The sequence below is a fragment of the Ailuropoda melanoleuca genome, chromosome 8, assembly GCF_002007445.2.
Source record: "Ailuropoda melanoleuca isolate Jingjing chromosome 8, ASM200744v2, whole genome shotgun sequence".
Classification (NCBI taxonomy): Eukaryota; Metazoa; Chordata; class Mammalia; order Carnivora; family Ursidae; genus Ailuropoda; species Ailuropoda melanoleuca.
This window is the reverse complement of record NC_048225.1, coordinates 86,730,985-86,751,301: the sequence shown is the minus strand read 5'-3', so window position 1 is coordinate 86,751,301 and position 20,317 is coordinate 86,730,985. Positions and strand designations below refer to the sequence as shown.

The window sequence follows — 20,317 nt, the reverse complement described above, 5'->3', positions numbered from 1 at the left end:
AATGTTTAAAACCACATTTGTTTTGCGATTAAATAGTGATGATGGTGGTATCTATATACTAAAAATAGACTAAATACTGTTATATACCTTTAAAGGGTGAATTTTATTGATCTGTGAATTATGTCTCAAAACTGTTATTTAAAAGTTAAAATGAATCAGCCAGTAAAATCATTAGAATGTTTAATTATTTTTTAATTAAATTGGTTTTGAATTTAATTAAAACTACCATTTCTGTGGGATATGAGAATTATTTACTAAACAAATCTCTGAAATATAAAACATTAACATAAATCCAGATGCTTTAACTTGTGACTATTCTGATATCTCCCTTCAAGTTTGCTTCTATTTTATTGTTGTTCATCTCCAGGTTCAGATTCTGCATTACCCTGGAGAGCATACTGTCATCTTTTTTGTCCCCTGAAGCTGCCCCTTTGTTGAGGGCTTCTTCTGCTACAATAAAAAATTGTTCAGTTGGTTGAAGAATGCTTACACCATAGCCATTGTTGTTGTAAATATGATTATTAGTCATCTTCAGTTTTGGTGCTGGAAGAACCTGTTAAAATATTCAAGGAAATTAGTTTTTCAGTAATTTCTCTAAAAATAAAATATGAACTCTAGAATTTATTCTTAGGTTTACATGTTTCTTTAGAACAACTAAATCTGTTTTGAGCAAGTGATATTTTCCTCACACTGATTACTATAATAACAACCAAGGAAATCTCTAGTGTTGAAATATTAAATAAAGTTTTCAATTTATTTTATACAACAATATCTCATGAAGTTTTTAATATAATGAAAATAATTTCAGATATCAAAAATGATAAACTTTCAAATAATATAAAAGTAATTTCAAATAATTATATGTAACCTAGAATTCTAGAGAAAAACTTCATTAACTGCATAAGTCTAGAGAGGGACCTAGAAAGGTAGAGCTAATAGAAGTAAAAAGGAATGGGAAGGCATTTCACTTACAAATTATTGCTATTTTAATTGGCTAGCTTAAATTATTTTACAAACTTTGAAGGTAAGACAAATATTTCTTAATATATTTCTTAATTTTTTATTTGCTTTACTTTCCAAAACGTACTACAGATCTGCCCAATGAAAAATCTAAAACATTTTTATAAAAGCAAAACTATCCACTTTATCAAAGTTATCTGCTAGGAATTTAAGTTGAAACTGTTAAATTAGAGACAACTTGTTTTATATCAGCCATCATTTAAACCATATTTTAATTATCTCTATTCTTTTCGAAATAAATAACATTTAGACTAAACTTTGTCTAGAAGTAATATTTTAGTATTTTTATGATAATTATTTATAATTCTTATAACAACTCTATATTAAGAAATATGAGAATACCTTCATATTAACTCCACCTAAGGTGCTTTTTGAATTGTCACTGGTTCTGAGGTTGTTACAGTGATGAATTTCATTCCTTTCTAAAATGGCTATGCTCCCAGGATACAGTTCAACACCAGCACCCTGTAAAGTAAAAGCAAATAAAACAATTTCAAAACACACATGCACCTCTCCAAAATTTTCTTTAGATTAAAAAACTATAATTCTTTTTTAGCTCTCTCAACACACTAAGTTACACAAAAATATGATAATTCATGTAATGATTTATTGTAGAGAGAATGTTTAAAAACTTTGAAAACTAGTATTATCTGTGTTAGAAGATCATTGGGCCTAGAAGGAGAGTTGAAGTCACAGAGTCTCATTAAGTCACATTGCTCTCCCACCCAAATGAAATCTCTAGAAGGGAGTCAAAAATCTAAACAATTCTTTCCATAGTTATAAAATTTTATTTATATGTATTCTAAATCCCTCAGTGCTGCTAATGTCTACTTCCTGAGTTTAGTGGAAATTAAGTCATTCTATTTTTAAAATCTCCTTTATTTAATCTTTCTTTTCATTCCATTTTCCAGTATTTTAATGCTCTTTGTGATTGTTATCTGAAGACTCAAACTCATTTCTTTTTAAGTAAACGTTAACTGACTCCTCATCTGTTTTGTAGCCACCAATTCCTAGATCAAAAAAAAAAAAATCACATTGAAAGCCTGTAATTCTTTACTTTGGACTTAGTTCATTTTTCCTACGTGTGCTATGACGCTCTGTACTTGTCCTCATTTTATCAGTTTCTAAGCTTGATTATAATTCAATTCAAAGATGAATTAATCATTATTCTTTGCACATTAAGATCACTCAGGGTTATCTATTGTCATATAAAGCTGTTTCTATAAAATGAAATACCTGGGCACCAGTTATTTCACTGTCTGTAATTGTCAAAGCAGCCCCTGTAAGAACACACACTCCTGTTCCTTCACATTTTAATATACAGTTTTCTAGAGTCATGTGACCAGACTCCACCACCACAATACCATCAACTGTCCCTTGTTGTATCAAAGATAGATCCATTAGCTTCACATTATCAGCTTTAGACACCACGAAACTGTCATGAGAAGGTTCAGAAGTAATCATAATTTCCTCTCTCTTTCCAACTCCTAATTCATAGAGACAAGAACATAATTAAATGAGTAATCACAAAGTTTAAAGTCCTTTAGTCATTCAATAATACTGTTTTTATATATTTTTAATAAGTAGTATATGTAATTAGATACTTAACTATAATGTAATCTTTTGTCCATATTTTAATGCCATTCCATAATATATTTTCCTAAATTTCCTATTACATAATCAGCAGTCATTTACAAAATGTCTAAGATATTAAAACTATCTTATCATAACCTGGTTTCAAAACCATAATAAATTACCATAACTAAAAAAGACTGTCAGAGACTTGTTAATTAGGTTATAAGATTAATGTAATATAGCCACAATTTTGATCTAGTCAAAGCAATCATCTAAATTTAACATCAATCCAAAAATGAGGGGTTGTATCTTCAAGAATGCTACAAAATTTGAAAATGACAAATACATTCCTTTTTTTTTTTTTTAAGATTTTATTTATTTATTCAACAGAGATAGAGACAGCCAGCGAGAGAGGGCACATAAGCAGGGGTGTGGGAGAGGAAGAAGCAGGCTCATAGCAGAGGAGCCTGATGTGGGGCTTGATCCCGCAACGCCGGGATCACGCCCTGAGCCGAAGGCAGACGCCCAACTGCTGTGCCACCCAGGTGCCCCTGACAAATACATTCCTAATTACCTATGCAGTTCAGCAAAATACTACTGGTTACAGTCATCAAGATCTAGTGAATTTTTGCTCAATTTTTGAATTGATAGGCAAAGCCTAAGTCACCTGGTTCTTTTCGCCAGACAGTGGGAATATCCTTCAATGTCAAAGGGCAGATTTAAAATTACTGAATAGGTTCAGAACCTAAAAGAAATTTAGTAAACTCTTCTATTTTAGCAAGTTTGCGTGTGAATTAACCTGAGAAAATGCTGAATATATTTTAATATAGCCTTACATTTGGGTCTTCCTACTAAAGTGATAAGAAATGCAATAGAGGTAGAAAAAGTAGTTTGGGTAAAAACATTACAAACAGGTTTTTTGGTTTTTTTATTATTTTGATCTTTTTAGAATCTGCTTGTAGTGCTACATTATCAATGGGAAGAAGTGGTCTCATTGATTTGCTTTGGTATATTATGTCCAAATGAGGTCACCTGTACAGATAATATACTCTTGAACAGGTGAGTCTTAATTGTATAAGGCACATAAGGGATTTTTGTGTTAGGTAAATCATGTTTATAATATAATAATACCATTTTTCCAGTATACATTGCTATAAAAAGATTGCAAAGGATGCCCTGCTAACCCTTTATAATGATGTCATCAGTCAATAAAGCAAGATTTACAGCTTGATATTCTCCTGGAAAAATAACTACTGTATCTCCACTATAACAACTATCCAAAGCCAAATCCAAATCGTCATGCTGTTGGAGAAGTGTGTCTGAAGAGAAGTCCTTTACCTGAAAAGAATAAAACAGTACACTTTTAACAATGAAATAAACTGAAATAGGTCATTTAAATCAGTTAGCTTATAAGCAACATGTGCTTTTCTCAAAGACTTACCTTGTATATTACACTGTAATATGCTGTAAATACTATATGTCTTTATGTTCATTAAATGTTCCAAATATCAGCACATCAACTAAGGGAATGGTGAAATGGGATTTTCTTTGCAATCGCTAACAATTTTACAGCTATGACAGACTGTGTGCCAGAAGACAGAATTTGAACTTAGCATATTATCTCTCAAGCCTCACAACAGCTCTTTGAGGGGAAGTAATATTATCCCTTATCAGGTGAAGGACATTGAAACTCGGTGAGATGAAATTATTTGCTCAAGGACGCAGAGTTGGTGAGTGGTTAAGCTAAGCTTTAGATCCAGGGTTTTATGACACCAGATCTCTTTCCAGTCTAATACTTTATTTTAACTCAAACTAATCCTATAATTTTAGTAAATCAGTAAAACTTTATATATTAAATATTCTTGAACTAAAAATAAAAGATACCAGGAATCTGCACAGAGAGTAGAAAAGGGAAGAGAACTTCACTATTAGTACCATCAAGAGTGTGGAGCTTTCAAAATAAAATTTGAAAACTAAAAATATATTCTGAAAAAATGCCTACTATTTTACTGCAATAGAAATGGCATTGTCATTCATATGTCTTTTTTCTTATAAAAGTGGTTATAAGAAAAACGTAAAAAATGATAACAAATTGAAATTTTAACCTTAATAAAATGTATTTATATAGAGATTTCCTTTTAGTCTTTTTCCATGCATATATTCATTATTCATAATGCCAACGTATCCTACCATACATATACGTGGCTTTGAATCCTGACTTTTTTTTTTTTTTAAGATTATTTTAGAGTGAGAGCATGAGTGGAAGGGGCAGAAAGTGAGGGAGAGAGAATCTCAAGCAGACTCCAGGCTGAGCACAGAGCCCAACTCATGACCCTGATATCATGACCTGAGCCGAAACCAAGAGTCGGATGCTTAACAGACTGTACCACCCAGGCACCCCTGAATCCTGACTTCTCATTACATCATATTTTCCCATGTCTTTAAATATTTTTTCAAAGCCTAGTTTTTTAAAATATTTTTTATTATATTACGTTAGTCACCATACCGTACCTCCCTAGTTTTTGATGTAAAGTTCCATGATTCATTATTTGCATATAACACTCAGTGCACCATGCAATACGTGCCCTCCTTAATACCCATCACCAGCCTATCCCATTCCCCCACCCCCCTCCTCTCTAGCCCTCAGTTTGTTTCCTAGAGTCCATAGTCTCTCATGGTTCATTCCCCCTTCTGTTTACCCCCCCCTTCTTCTTCCCTTTCTTCTCCTACCGATCTTCCTACTTCTTATGTTCCATAAATGAGTGAAACCATATGATAATTGTCTTTCTCTGTCAAAGCCTAATTTTTAATGATTACATAATAATGCATCATATATATATATACAAGGAATTGGCAATAAGATTAATGGCTGATTTCTTAACAGAACCCATGGAAGCCAGAAAACAGTGGGATAACATATTTAAGGGGGGTGGGTACTGTCAACCAAAATTCTATAGCTAGCAAAACTATCTTTCAATAACTTCTCAAATGTATGAAGCAGCAAGACTGTGGATCTGGTTTAAAATGGTATCTCCCTCAAATGCAGTCTTTCTCATATTTGTCTCCTATTGTTCCCATAGCTACTGTTAGCATAGTGCATAGCAATAAGGTTTGTACTCCATAAATAGTTGCTGACATTTATTTATTTAGTACCTATTATATGCTAATCACTGAAGTGAATGTAATGGGAGAAATAAGGCATTAATGTCAGACAAGAACTCTACCCTCAAAGAGCTTCTTTTCTAATTACACACAACTTAAATGAACAAATAGGGATAAAGTGTATTTCTTACCATGTCAGTAGTCATCACTTTTGCCACAATATGTGTTATAGTCTTTCCAAAATCTCTTTTTCCCTTCCTGCGCCTCAGAATTCTTGGAAAGAAAGGTCCATGAACTCTAGGGTTGAAAACATTTGTTACAATTATATTGACATGAAAAAGACTCAAGTTATTCTTACTTAGAAAATAAAACTTATCAAAGGATCTTTGAGAAGTAGGTTTCACTAATTTTAAGCTCTTTGAGAGCAATGAGCAACTTGAGAGCAATGGAATGTTTAAAATCTTTTAGATAACTGAGTGTTTAAATCCTTGAACTCTAAAATCTTTTCATTTTCATGGTTTGTACCTGGAAATCTGTATGTAACCCACTACAATCAATACCTGTCACCTCAGCTCTTTAATACAGTAGAAAATTTTCCTAAGGAAAAACAAAGCTGGCGGCATCACAATGCCGGATTTCGAGCTGTACTACAAAGCTGTGATCACAAAGACAGCACGGTACTGGCACAAAAACAGACACACAGACCAATGGAACAGAATAGAGAACCCAGAAATGGACCCTCGGCTCTTTGGGCAACTAATCTTTGATAAAGCAGGAAAAAACATCCGGTGGAAAAAAGACAGTCTCTTCAATAAATGGTGCTGGGAAAATTGGACAGCTACATGCAAAAGAATGAAACTTGACCACTCTCTCACACCATACACAAAAATAAACTCCAAATGGATGAAAGACCTCAATGTGAGACAGGAATCCATCAAAATTCTAGAGGAGAACATAGGCAACAACTTCTATGACATCGGCCAGAGCAACCTTTTTCACGACACATCTCCAAAGGCAAGAGAAATAAAAGATAAAATGAACTTATGGGACTTTATCAGGATAAAGAGCTTCTGCACAGCCAAGGAAACAGTCAAAAAAACTAAGAGACAGCCCACGGAATGGGAGAATATATTTGCAAAGGACACCACAGATAAAGGACTGGTATCCAAGATCTACAAAGAACTTCTCAAACTCAATACACGAGAAACAAATAAACAAATCATAAAATGGGCAGAAGATATGAACAGACACTTTTCCAATGAAGACATACAAATGGCTAACAGACACATGAAAAAATGTTCAAAATCATTAGCCATCAGGGAAATTCAAATCAAAACCACACTGAGATACCACCTTACGCCAGTTAGAATGGCAAAGATAGACAAGGCAAGAAACAACAATTGTTGGAGAGGATGTGGAGAAAGGGGATCCCTCCTACATTGTTGGTGGGAATGCAAGTTGGTACAGCCACTCTGGAAAACAGTGTGGAGGTCCCTTAAAAAGTTAAAAATTGAACTACCCTATGACCCAGCCATTGCACTACTGGGTGTTTACCCCAAAGATACAGACGTAGTAAAGAGAAGGGCCATATGCACCCCAATGTTCATAGCTGCATTGTCCACAATAGCCAAATCATGGAAGGAGCCGAGATGCCCTTCAACAGATGACTGGATTAAGAAGCTGTGGTCCATATATACAATGGAATATTACTCAGCTATCAGAAAGAACGAATTCTCAACATTTGCTGCAACATGGACGGCACTGGAGGAGATAATGCTAAGTGAAATAAGTCAAGCAGAGAAAGACAATTATCATATGGTTTCTCTCATCTATGGAACATAAGAACTAGGATGAACAGTAGGGGAAGAAAGGGATAAAGAAAGGGGGGGGTAATCAGAAGGGGGAATGAAACATGAGAGACTATGGACTATGAGAAGCAAACTGAAGACTTCAGAGGGGAGGGGGTGGGGGAATGGGATAGACTGGTGATGGGTAGTAAGGAGGGCACATATTGCATGGTGCACTGGGTGTTATACGCAACTAATGAAGCATCAAACTTTGCATCGGAATCCGGGGATGTACTGTAAGGTGACTAACATAATATAATAAAAAAAAAAAGTAAAAAAAAATTTTTCCTGATTGTACTTTCATAGTCCACTGAATTGTGGACTCACAATAAAGCAAAGGTGTCGTTATGTCTCTGATACTGAGGCATAAAAATGTTTAGGGAAATGCCCAATTTTAGATGTGTTCAACTAACAGTGTTTTGTTTCAAAGGATATGGTCTCCATAGATATGTTGGCTGTGGCTTCCCAACAGAACAATTCTAGCTTCTGAGTTGTTTTTTTTTAAATTATTATTATTGTTTGCTCTTCAGCACTTCTAATTAATTGCACTTTCTCTTCTTTTTGCTCTTCTTTACAATTCGTTTCCTATCTCTTAATTATATATCATCAAAAGAAAGTTTGAGTATAATTTTTATCATTACTATCAGCTGAAGGGGACACTCCTTTATCAACAGATGTAGCTTTACTAATAATCTCCTTAGGTGTCATATTTTGGGTTCTCTGCAGCACTTTTGCTTGATACTAATGGGATGCAGCTTTAGTACCAATATTTTTCAGCTTCAAAAGTTTCACTCAACATTTCAAAAGTAAACCCATTCAGCATTTTTATACCTATTTAAGCAAGTGATTATGATCTTGAGAAAGAGAACTACTCACACATTTCTTCACCATATACCTGATCACTAGCTGCTCAAAGAGTACAGCATCCTACGTTCAGGAAATACAGTAGTTTATCATGCAATCCTAGTTTTAAAATCAAAAGTATATATCAGTGTTTTTTTTTAAATCAAATTTATTAAGGTATAATTTACATAAAAGACACTCATTTTAATTAAACCATTCCATGAAGTTTCACAAATGTGTATACCCACTTTACTCAATCACAATAATCAAGATACAGAACATTCCCATCACACCGATAGGTTCCTTCATGCATCTTTGCAGTCAATCCTCCACACCTATTCCCAGGCAACCACTGATCTACTTTCTGTCATAGATTTCCCTTTCTTGGATTTTTTTTTTAAATGAAATTTTAAAGTGAAATAATACATGAGGTACTCTTTTGTGTCTAGCTTTTTTTTTTCATTCAGTCTGTTTTGAGATCCATCATGTTATTTTGTGTATCAGCATTTTATCTTGCTGAGCAGCATTTCATTATTGGATTTTCTGTATACAAAATCATGTCATCTGCAAATAGAGATAATTTTATTACTTCTTCCTTTCCAAACTGGATGGCTTTTTTCTTGCCTATTGCTCTAGCCGGGACCTCTAGTACAATTTGAATAGAAGTGGTAAGAGTGGACATCCTTATCTTCTTCCTGGTCTTAGTGGGGAAACATCTTCACCTTTAAGTAGAATTTAGTTAAAGGTTTTTCATAAATGGCCTTATATAGGCTGAGAAATATCCCTTCTATGCCAAGGTTTTTGAAAATTTTTATCATGAAAGCATTGAATTTTATCAAATTCTTGTCTATTGAGGTGTGGCTTTTGTTTTTTATTTATTAATATGATGTATTATATTGATTCATTTTCATGTGTTAAACCAACCTTAAAACCCTGGAATAAATCGCACTTAGTCATAGTGTCTGATTCTTTTAATATGTTGCTACACTCAGTTTGTTAGCATATTATTGGGGATATTTGTATCTATATTCATAAGGGATATTATTCTATAGTTTTCTTGTGATGTTTTTGTAGTTTTGGTATCAGGGTAACAATAGTGGCCTCACTGAACGAGTTGGGTAAGTGTTCCCTTCTATTTTTTTGAAGTTTGTAAAGAATTGGTGTTAATCCTTCAAATATTTGGTAGAATTCATCAGTGAAGATATCTGGTCTTTGGCTTTTCTTTGTGGGTAGTTTTTAATTTGCTAATTTAATCTCCTTACTTGCTATAGGTCCACTCAGGTTTTCTGTTTTGGCTCGAGTCAGTTTGGGTAGATTTTATCTTTTCAGGAATGTGTCCACTTGATCTGGTGATCTAATTTTCTGGCATATAATTGTTTGGAGTATTCCATAGTAATCCTTTTTTATTTATGTGCAGGTTTTTATGTGGATGTAAGTTTTCAACTTAGTTGGGTAAATACCAACTAGGAGCACTATTGCTGGTTCATATGCTTAGACCACATTAAGCTTTTAAGAAACTGCCAAAATATCTTCCAAAGAAGCTGTGCTGTTTTGCATTCCAACCAACAATAAATGAGAGTTCTTGTTCCTCAACCTTGCCAGCAATTGGTATTGTCAGGATTTTTTGTTTGTTTCTGTTTTTTTTTTTTTAACCATTCTAATAGGTAGGTAATGGTACGTCATTCTTTTAATTTGCAATTCCCTAATTGTAATGATGTTGAGCATCTTTTTATAGACTTGGTTTTTTTTGTATCATCTGTATATTTTCTCTGGTGAAGTGTTTGTTCAGAATGTTTGTCCATTTTAATTGGGCTGTTTGTTACTTGGGATGAATTTTAAGAGATCTTTGTATATCTTAGATATAAGCCTTTTATCAGATATGTATTTTACAAATATTTTCTTCAAAGTTTTGGCTGGTCTTTAATTCTCTTAACAGCATCTTTCACAGAGCGTAAGTGTTTACTTTTAATAAAGTCCAATTTCTCAATGTTTTTCTCTCACAGATCATACTGTCAGTGTTTTATCTAAAAAATTCATTGCCAACCCAGGTTTTCTCATATGATTTATTCTAGAAGTCTTACAGTTCTATTTTGCATTTAGGTCATTGGATCACTTTGAGTTAATTTTTGTGAAGTTGTAAGGTCTGTGTTTATGTTCATCTTTTTGCAACAGATATTCAATTACTCTATAGCACCATTTGTTTAAAAATAATATTTTTTCTACATTGAATTTTGTTTGCTCATTTGTCAAAGTTCAGTCCACTATATTTGTGTGGATCTATTTCTGTACTCTTCTGTTCCACGGTCTATGTGTCTATTCACCAATACCATACTTTCTTGATTACTGTAGTTTTATAATAAGACTTAAAATTGGGTTAATATGAGTACTCTCACTTTATTCTTCTTCAGTACTGTGTAAGCTGTTGTAGGCTTTTTGCCTTTCCATATGAATTTTAGAAATAGTCAATACCTACAAAATAGCTTGCAAAATATTTTCACTAGGATTGCATAGAATCTACACATCAAGTTAGGAGGAACTGACATCTTAACAATATTGACAGATAATATGTCTCCGTTTATTTACATTGTCTCTGTCATCATAGTTTTGTAGTTTTCCACATATAAATCCTATGCATATTTTGTTAGATTTATACCTAAATATTTGATTTTTTGGCTCTATTATAAATGATATTTTTAAAATTTCAAATTCTTACTGGTATATAAGAAAGCAAGTGATTTTGGATATTAACCTTGCTATACTCATTAGTTCCAGGGTTTTGTTGTTGTTGATGATGATGAGGATAATGATGATAATGATGATGATTTTCTGAGATTTTCTATGTAGACAATTATGTCAGCTGCAAAGAGTTTTATTTCTTCTTTCCCAATCTGTATGTCTTTTATTTCCATTTCTTATCCTATTGCACCATCTAGGACTTCCAGCATGATATTAAAGAGAGAAGTGATGAGAGAAAATATCCTTGCCGTATTCCTTATATTAGGGGGAAAGCATCCAATTTCTCACCATTGAGTATTATGTTAGCTGTAGGTTTTTTGTAGATGTTCTTCTTCAATTTGAGGAATTCTCCTCTATCCCTTATTATTGCTTGATCTATCAATTATTGAAAAAGGGATGCTGAAGTCTCCCAACTATAATAGTGGATTTTTCTATTTTCTTGCATTTCTATCAGTTTTTGCATCACATATTTTGATATTCTGTTAGGTGCATACACATTAAAGACTGCTATGTCTTCTTGGATAACTGAACACTCTATCATTATGCAATGCCCTTGTTTATTCCTGATAATTTAACTGGTTCTTCCCAAAGCCTGCTTTGTCTGAAATATAGCTAATCCAACTTTTTAATGGTTGTGTTAGTATGTAGTATTTTTCTCTGACTCTTTCCTTTTAACATTTCTAAGCCTCTATATTAAAGGTTGATTTCTTATACGTAACATACAGTTGGATCTTGTTTTTTTATCTACTTTGACAATCTCTATCTTTTGATTTATATACTTAGACCATTTGCATTTAAAGTGATTACTGATGTCGGGACACCTCCCTCTCTGTTTTTATCTTATTTTATTTTTCCTTCCCTTCCCCTATGTTCATCTGTTTTGTTTCTTAAATTCCACATGAGTAAAATAATATATTTGACTGACTTATTTCACTAAGCATTATACTCCTTAGCTTCATCCATGTTTTTGCAAACGAAAAGATTTTGTTCTTTTTGATCGCTGAGCAATATTCCAGTGTGTGTGTGTGTGTGTGTGTGTGTGTGTGTGTACCACATCTTTATCCATTCATTAGTCGATGGACATTTGGGCTCTTTCCATAATTTGGCTCTTGTTGATAGTGCTGCTATAAACATTGGGGTGCATGTGCCCCTTTGAATCTGTATTTTTGTATCCTTTGGATAAATACCTAGTAGTGCAATTGTTGAGTCTTTGGTAGCTCTATTTTTAACTTTTTGAGGCATCTCCACACTGTTCTCCAGAGTGGCTGCACCAGTTTGCATTCCCACCAATAACGCAAAAGGGTTCCCCTTTCTCTGCATGCTTGCCAACACCTGTTGTTTCCTGAGTTGTTAGTTTTAGAGCCATTCTGACGGGTGAAGTGATATCTCATTGTGGTTTTGATTTGTATTTCCCTGATGACGAGAGATGTTGAGCATCTTTTCATGTGTCTGTTAGCCATCTGGAAGTCTTCTTTGGAAAAATGTCTATTCATGTCTTCTGCCCATTTTTTTTATTAGTTTTTTTTTTTAGTGAATTTTTTTTAAGATTTTATTTTTTTATTTATGTGACAGAGAGACAGCCAGAGAGAGAGGGAACACAGCAGGGGGAGTGGGAGAGAAAGAAATAGGCTCCCAGCGGAGGAGCCCAATGTGGGACTCGATCCCGGAACGCTGGGATCACGCCCTGAGCTGAAGGCAGACGCTTAACGACTGCGCTACCCAGGCGCCCCTAATGATTTTTTATTATATTATGTTAGTCACCTTACAGTACATCCCCGGATTCCGATGTAAAGTTCGATGCTCCATTATTTGCTTACAACACCCGGTGTACCATGCAATACGTGCCCTCCTTACCACCCATCACCAGTCTATCCCATTCCCCCACCCCCCTCCCCTCTGAAGTCCTCAGTTTGTTTCTCATAGTCCATAGTCTCTCATGTTTCATTCCCCCTTCTGATTACCCCCCCCTTTCTTTATCCCTTTCTTCCCCTACTGTTCATCCTAGTTCTTATGTTCCATAGATGAGAGAAACCATATGATAATTGTCTTTCTCTGCTTGACTTATTTCACTTAGCATTATCTCCTCCAGTGCCGTCCATGTTGCAGCAAATGTTGAGAATTCGTTCTTTCTGATAGCTGAGTAATATTCCATTGTATATATGGACCACAGCTTCTTAATCCAGTCATCTGTTGAAGGGCATCTCGGCTCCTTCCATGATTTGGCTATTGTGGACAATGCAGCTATGAACATTGGGGTGCATATGGCCCTTCTCTTTACTACGTCTGTATCTTTGGGGTAAACACCCAGTAGTGCAATGGCTGGGTCATAGGGTAGTTCAATTTTTAACTTTTTAAGGGACCTCCACACTGTTTTCCAGAGTGGCTGTACCAACTTGCATTCCCACCAACAATGTAGGAGGGATCCCCTTTCTCCACATCCTCTCCAACAATTGTTGTTTCTTGCCTTGTCTATCTTTGCCATTCTAACTGGCGTAAGGTGGTATCTCAGTGTGGTTTTGATTTGAATTTCCCTGATGGCTAATGATTTTGAACATTTTTTCATGTGTCTGTTAGCCATTTGTATGTCTTCATTGGAAAAGTGTCTGTTCATATCTTCTGCCCATTTTATGATTTGTTTATTTGTTTCTCGTGTATTGAGTTTGAGAAGTTCTTTGTAGATCTTGGATACCAGTCCTTTATCTGTGGTGTCCTTTGCAAATATATTCTCCCATTCCGTGGGCTGTCTCTTAGTTTTTTTGACTGTTTCCTTGGCTGTGCAGAAGCTCTTTATCCTGATAAAGTCCCATAAGTTCATTTTATCTTTTATTTCTCTTGCCTTTGGAGATGTGTCGTGAAAAAGGTTGCTCTGGCCGATGTCATAGAAGTTGTTGCCTATGTTCTCCTCTAGAATTTTGATGGATTCCTGTCTCACATTGAGGTCTTTCATCCATTTGGAGTTTATTTTTGTGTATGGTGTGAGAGAGTGGTCAAGTTTCATTCTTTTGCATGTAGCTGTCCAATTTTCCCAGCACCATTTATTGAAGAGACTGTCTTTTTTCCACCGGATGTTTTTTCCTGCTTTATCAAAGATTAGTTGCCCAAAGAGCCGAGGGTCCATTTCTGGGTTCTCTATTCTGTTCCATTGGTCGATGTGTCTGTTTTTGTGCCAGTACCATGCTGTCTTTGTGATCACAGCTTTGTAGTACAGCTCGAAATCCGGCATTGTGATGCCCCCAGCTTTGTTTTTCCTTTTCAACAGTTCCTTGGAGATTCGGGGCCTTTTCTGGTTCCATACAAATTTAAGGACTATTTGTTCCAGTTCTTTGAAAAATGTCCTCGGTATTTTGATCGGGATAGCATTGAAAGTGTAGATTGCTCTGGGTAGTATGGACATTTTAACTATGTTAATTCTTCCAATCCATGAGCATGGAATATTTTTCCATCTTTTTATGTCTTCCTCAATATCTTTCAAAAGTGATCTATAGTTTCTAGCATATAGGTCCTTTACGTCTCTGGTTAAGTTAATTCCAAGGTAACGCATGGTTTTTGGTGTTATTGTAAATGGGATGGATTCCCTAATTTCTCTTTCTTCAGTCTCGTTATTCGTGTATAGAAATGCAACTGATTTCTGGGCATTGATTTTGTATCCTGCCACCTTACTGAATTGTTCTATAACTTCTAATAGTTTGGGAGTGGATTCCTTTGGGTTTTCCATATAGAGTATCATGTCATCTGCAAAGAGAGACAGTTTGACTTCTTCTTTGCCGATTTGGATACCTTTGATCCCTTTTTGTCTTCTGATTGCTGTTGCAAGGACTTCTAGTACTATGTTGAATAATAGTGGCGAGAGTGGGCATCCTTGTCGTGTTCCTGATCTTAAGGGAAAGGCTTCCAGCTTTTCCCCATTGAGAATAATGCTTGCAGTAGGCTTTTCATAGATGGCTTTTATGAGATTGAGAAATGTACCCTCTATTCCTACACTCTGAAGGGTTTTAATCAGGAAAGGATGCTGTATTTTGTCAAATGCTTTTTCTGCATCAATTGAGAGGATCATATGGTTCTTGAGTCTTTTCTTGTTGATATGATGTATCACATTGATTGATTTGCGAGTGTTGAACCATGCTTGCATCCCAGGTATGAATCCCACTTGGTCATGATGGATAATCCTTTTAATGTACTGTTGGATTCTATTAGCAAGGATCTTGTTGAGGATTTTGGCATCCATATTCATTAGAGAAATCGGTCTGTAATTCTCCTTTTTGAGGGGGTCTTTGCCTGGTTTGGGGATCAAGGTAATATTAGCCTCATAGAATGAGTTTGGTAGCTTTCCTTCTGTTTCTATTTTTTGAAATAGCTTTAGGAGAATAGGTATTATTTCTTCTTTGAATGTTTGGTAGAATTCCCCAGGAAAACCGTCTGGGCCTGGAGTTTTATTATTTGGAAGGTTGTTTATCACTGACTCAATTTCTTCATAGTTAATTGGCCTATTTAAGAAATCTATTTCTTCCTGTTTCAGTCTTGGTAGTTTATAGGTTTCCAGGAAGGCCTCCATCTCTTCCAGATTGTTTAGTTTTTTGGCATATAGCTGTTGATAAAAGTTTCTAATAATCCTTGCAATTTCAATGGTGCTGGTCGTGACCTCTCCCTTTTCAGTCATAATTTTAATAATCTCAGTCCTTTCTCTTTGTTTTTGGACAAGTTTTGCCAGTGGTCTATCAATTTTATGGATTCTCTCAAAGAACCAGCTTCTAGTCCTGTTGATCTGCTCTACTGTGGTTCTGGTCTCTAATTCATTGATTTCTGCTCTAATCTTGGTCAACTCCTTCCTTGTCAGTGGGTTAGGCCTGTCCCTCTGTTGCTGTTCCAGTTTCTTGAGGTGAGAATATAGAAACTGCATTTTAGATTTTTCTATTCTTTTGAGTGAGGCTTGGATGGCTATGTATTTCCCCCTTAGGACTGCCTTTGCAGTATCCCATAGGTTTTGGACCGTTGTGTATTCATTCTCGTTGGTCTCCATAAATTGTTTAATTTGTTTTTTGATTTCCTGGTTTATCGAGTCATTCTTGAGCAGGATGGTTCTTAGCCTCCAAGTGTTTGAGTTTCTTCCAGGTTTTTCCTTGTGGTTGAGTTCCAATTTCAGAGCGTTGTGGTCTGAGAATATGCAGGGGATAATTTCAATCTTTTGGTATTGGCTGAGACCTGTTTTGTGTCCCAGAGCATGATCTATTCTTGAGAATGTTCCATGGGCATTTGAATAGAATGAGTATTCTTTGGTTCTGGGGTGTAGTGTTCTATATATATCTATGAGGTCCAACTCGTCGAGTATGGCATTCAAAGCCTTTGATTCTTTGCTTAGTTTTTGCCAGGGTGTTCTGTCTATTTCTGATAGTGGGGTGTTGAGGTCCCCTACTATTACTGTGTTCTTATCTATATGTCTCTTTATTTTGGTTAAGAGTTGGCTTGTGTATCTTGCTGCTCCCCTGTTGGGGGCATATATATTAATAATTGTCATATCCACTTGTTGAATACTTCCTTTAAGAATAATATAGTGCCCTTCTGTATCTCTCTCTATGGCCTCTAGTTTAAAATCCAGTCTATCTGATATGAGAATTGCTACTCCAGCTTTCTTTTGAGGTCCATTTGCGTGGAAGATGGTACTCCATCCCCTTACTCTAAGTCTGAATGCATCTTTGGGTTCAAAATGAGTCTCTTGTAGACAGCAAATGGATGGGTCATGTCTTTTTATCCAATCTGCAACCCTGTGGCGTTTTATGGGAGAGTTTAAGCCATTTAGATTGATAGAGATTATTGACAGATATGATTTTAATGATGCCATTTCTCTTTAAAGTCTTTGTATCGGTTGTGACTTGCTGCTCTGTATCACTCTTGGGGCCTTTTTACCTTTATAGAGCCCCCCTTAATATCTCCTGTAGGGCTGGTTTCGTGGTTNTCCTACTGCAAATATTATTCTCAATGGGGAAAAGATGGAAGCCTTTCCATTAAGATCAGGAACACGACAAGGATGCCCACTCTTGCCACTATTATTCAACATAGTACTAGAAGTCCTTGCAACTGCCCATTTCTTAATTGGATTGTTTTTTGGGTGTTGAGTTTGGTAAGTTATTTTTTTTAAGATTTATTTATTTATGGGGCGCCTGGGTGGTTCAGTCAGTTAAGCATCTGCCTTCGGCTCAGGTCATGATCCCAGGGTACTGGGATCGGGCCCCACACTGGGCTCTCTGCTCAGCGGGGAGCCTGCTTCTCCCTCTCCCTCCGCCTCTCTCCCTGCTTGTGCTCTGTCTCAAATGAATAAATAAAATCTTTAAAACCTCTGCCTACTGTGCTCTCTCCCTGTCAAATAAATAAATAAAATATAAAAAAAAGATTTATTTATTTGGGGGGGCAGGGGCAGAAGGAGAGAATCCTTAAGCAGACTCCCAACTGATCATGGAGACTGATCCAGGACTTGATTCCATGATCCATGAGATCATGACCTGAGCCAAAACCAAGAGTTGGATGCTCAACCAACTGAGCCCCCCAGGTGCCCTTAGTTTGATAAGTTCTTTATAGATTTTGGATACTAATCCCTTATCCAATATGTCATTTGCAAATATCTTCTCCCATTCTGTCAGTTGCCTTTTAGTTTTGTTGCTTGTTTCCTTTCCTTTGCAGAAGTTTTTATCTTGATGAGGTCCCAACAGTTCATTTTTGCTTTTGTTTCCCTTGCCTCAGGAGCTATATCTAGTAAGAAGTTGCTGTTGCGAATGTTCAAAGAGGTTGCTGCCTATTTTCTCCTCTAGGATTTTGATGCTTTCCTGTCTTATATTTAAGTCTTTCATTCATTTTGATTCATTTATTTTTGTGTATGGTGTAAGAAAGTGGTCCAGTTTAATTCTTCTGTATGTCACTGTCCAGTTTTCCCAGCACCATTTGTTGGAGAGACTGTCTTTTTTCCATTGGATATTCTTTCCTCCTTTGTTGAAGATTAGTTGGCCATACAGTTGTGGGTCCATTTCTGGATTTTCTATTCTGTTCCACTGATCTATGTGTCTGTTTTTGTGCCAGTACCACACTGTCTTAATGATCACAGCTTTATGATACAGCTTGAAGTCTGGAATCGTGATGCTTCCCAATTTGCTTTTCTTTTTCAACATTACTTTGGCTATTTAGGGTCTTTGGTTCCATACAAATTTTAGAATTGTTTGTTCTAGCTCTGTGAAAAATCTGGTGTTATTTTGGTAGGGATTGCATTGAATGTGTAGATTGCTTTGGGGAGTGTAGACATTTTTTTTAAAAGATTTTTTATTTGAGAGTGTGTGACAGCACAAGCAGCGGGGATGGGTAGAGGGAGAGAGCAGATTCCCTGCTGAGCAGGCAGCGTGATGTGGGACTCGATCCCAGGACCTTGGGATCATGACCTGAGCTGAAGGCAGACGCTTAACCAACTGAGCCACCCAGGTGCCCCAGGAGTATATACATTTTAACAATATTTGTTCTTCCAATCCATGAGCATCGAATGTCTTTCCATTTCTTTGTGTCTTCTTCAATTGCTTTCATAAGTGTTCTATCATTTTCAGTGTACAGATCTTTCACCTCTTTGGTTAGGTTTACTCCTAAGTATCTTAGGGTTTTTGGTGCAATTGTAAATAGGATCGATTCCTTGATTTCTTTTTGCTGCTTCATTATTGGTGTATAAAAATGCAACAGATTTCTGTATGTTGATTTTATTTCCTGCAACTTTGCTGAATTCATGTATCAGTTCTAGCAATTTTTTGGTGGAGTCTTTTGGATTTTCTATATAGAGTATCTTGTCATCTGCAAATAGTGAATGTTTTACATCTTCCTGCCAATTTGGATGCCTTTTATTTCTTTTTACTGTCTGATGGCTGAGGCTAAGACTTCCAGAACTCTGTTGAACAACAGTGGTGAGAGTGGACCTCCTGTTGTGTTCCTGACTTTGGGGGAAAAACTGAGAGTTTTGAGAATATGGACATTGAGGATATTAGCTATGGGTCTTTTGTACATGGCCTTTATAATGTTGAGGTATGTTCCTTCTATCCCTACTTTCTTAAGGGTTTTTATCAAGAAAGGATGCTATATTTTGTCAAATGCTTTTTCTGCATCTATTGAGAGGATCATATGGTTCTTATCCTTTCTTTTACTAATGTGGTGTATCATATTGATTGATTTGCAGACTTTGAACCACCCCTGCAGCCCAGGAATAAATCCCACTTGATCATGGTGAATAATCCTTTTAATGTACTGTTGGATTTGATTAGCTAGTATCTTGTTGAGAATTTTTGCATCCATGTTCATTAGGGATATTGGTCTGTAATACTCGTTTTTAGTGGGGTCTTTGTCTGGTTTTGGGTTCAAGGTGATGCTGGCCTCATAGAATGAGTTTGGAAGTTTTCCTTCCATTTCTATTTTTTGGAACAGCTTCAGGAGAATAGGTATTAATTCTTCTTTAAATGTTTGGTAGAATTCTCCTGGGAAGCCATCCGGCCCTAGACTCTTGTTTGTTGGGAAATTTTTTATTTCTGATTCAATTTATTTGCTGGTTATGAGTCTGTTCAAATTTTCTATTTCTTCCTGTTTCAGTTTTGGAATGTTTCCTATGTTTCTAGGAATTTATCCATTTCTTTCAGATTGCTCAATTTGTTGGCATATAATTGCTCATAATATTCTCTTATAATTGTTGGTATTTCTGTGGTGTTGGTTATGATCTCTCCTCTTTCATTCATGATTTAATTGAGTCTTTTTTCTTTTTGATAAGTCTAGCTAGGTGTTCATCAATTTTGTTAATTCTTTCAAAGAACTAAGTTCTAGTTTCATCGATCTCTTCTGTTTTTTTTTAAATTTCTATACCATTTATTTCTGCTCTAATCTTAATTATTTCCCCTCTGCTGGTTTTAGACTTGATTTGCTGTTTTTTTTTTTTTTCCAGCTTCTTCAGGTATAAGGTTAGATTGGTTAGGTATAACTTCTCTTGATACTTGAGGAAGACCTATATTGCTATATACTTTCCTCTTATGGTCACCTTTGCTGTGTCCCAAAGGTTTTTGACTGTTGTGTTTTGTTTCATTTGCTTCCATGTCTTTTTTTATTTCTTCTTTAATTTCCTGGTTAATCCATTCATTCTTTAGTAGGATGATTTTTAACCTCCATGTATTTGTGGTCTTTCCAAATTTCTT

At 35.6% G+C, this 20,317-nt stretch overlaps 1 protein-coding gene across 1 annotated transcript in view; it reads right to left on the bottom strand.

The window, feature by feature from the left end:
- The window catches only part of SHCBP1L (SHC binding and spindle associated 1 like), a 40,164-nt gene continuing 19,847 nt past the window's right edge, over positions 1 to 20,317 (bottom strand). Inside the window, exons 6-10 of the mRNA XM_034666818.1 lie at positions 5,889 to 5,994; positions 3,780 to 3,933; positions 2,257 to 2,507; positions 1,363 to 1,485; positions 1 to 553 (exon numbers count right to left, since the gene is read on the bottom strand). Coding sequence (XP_034522709.1) covers positions 302 to 553; positions 1,363 to 1,485; positions 2,257 to 2,507; positions 3,780 to 3,933; positions 5,889 to 5,994 — 886 coding nt within the window. The 3' untranslated portion in view covers positions 1 to 301. The remainder of the gene's footprint in view (positions 554 to 1,362; positions 1,486 to 2,256; positions 2,508 to 3,779; positions 3,934 to 5,888; positions 5,995 to 20,317) is intronic.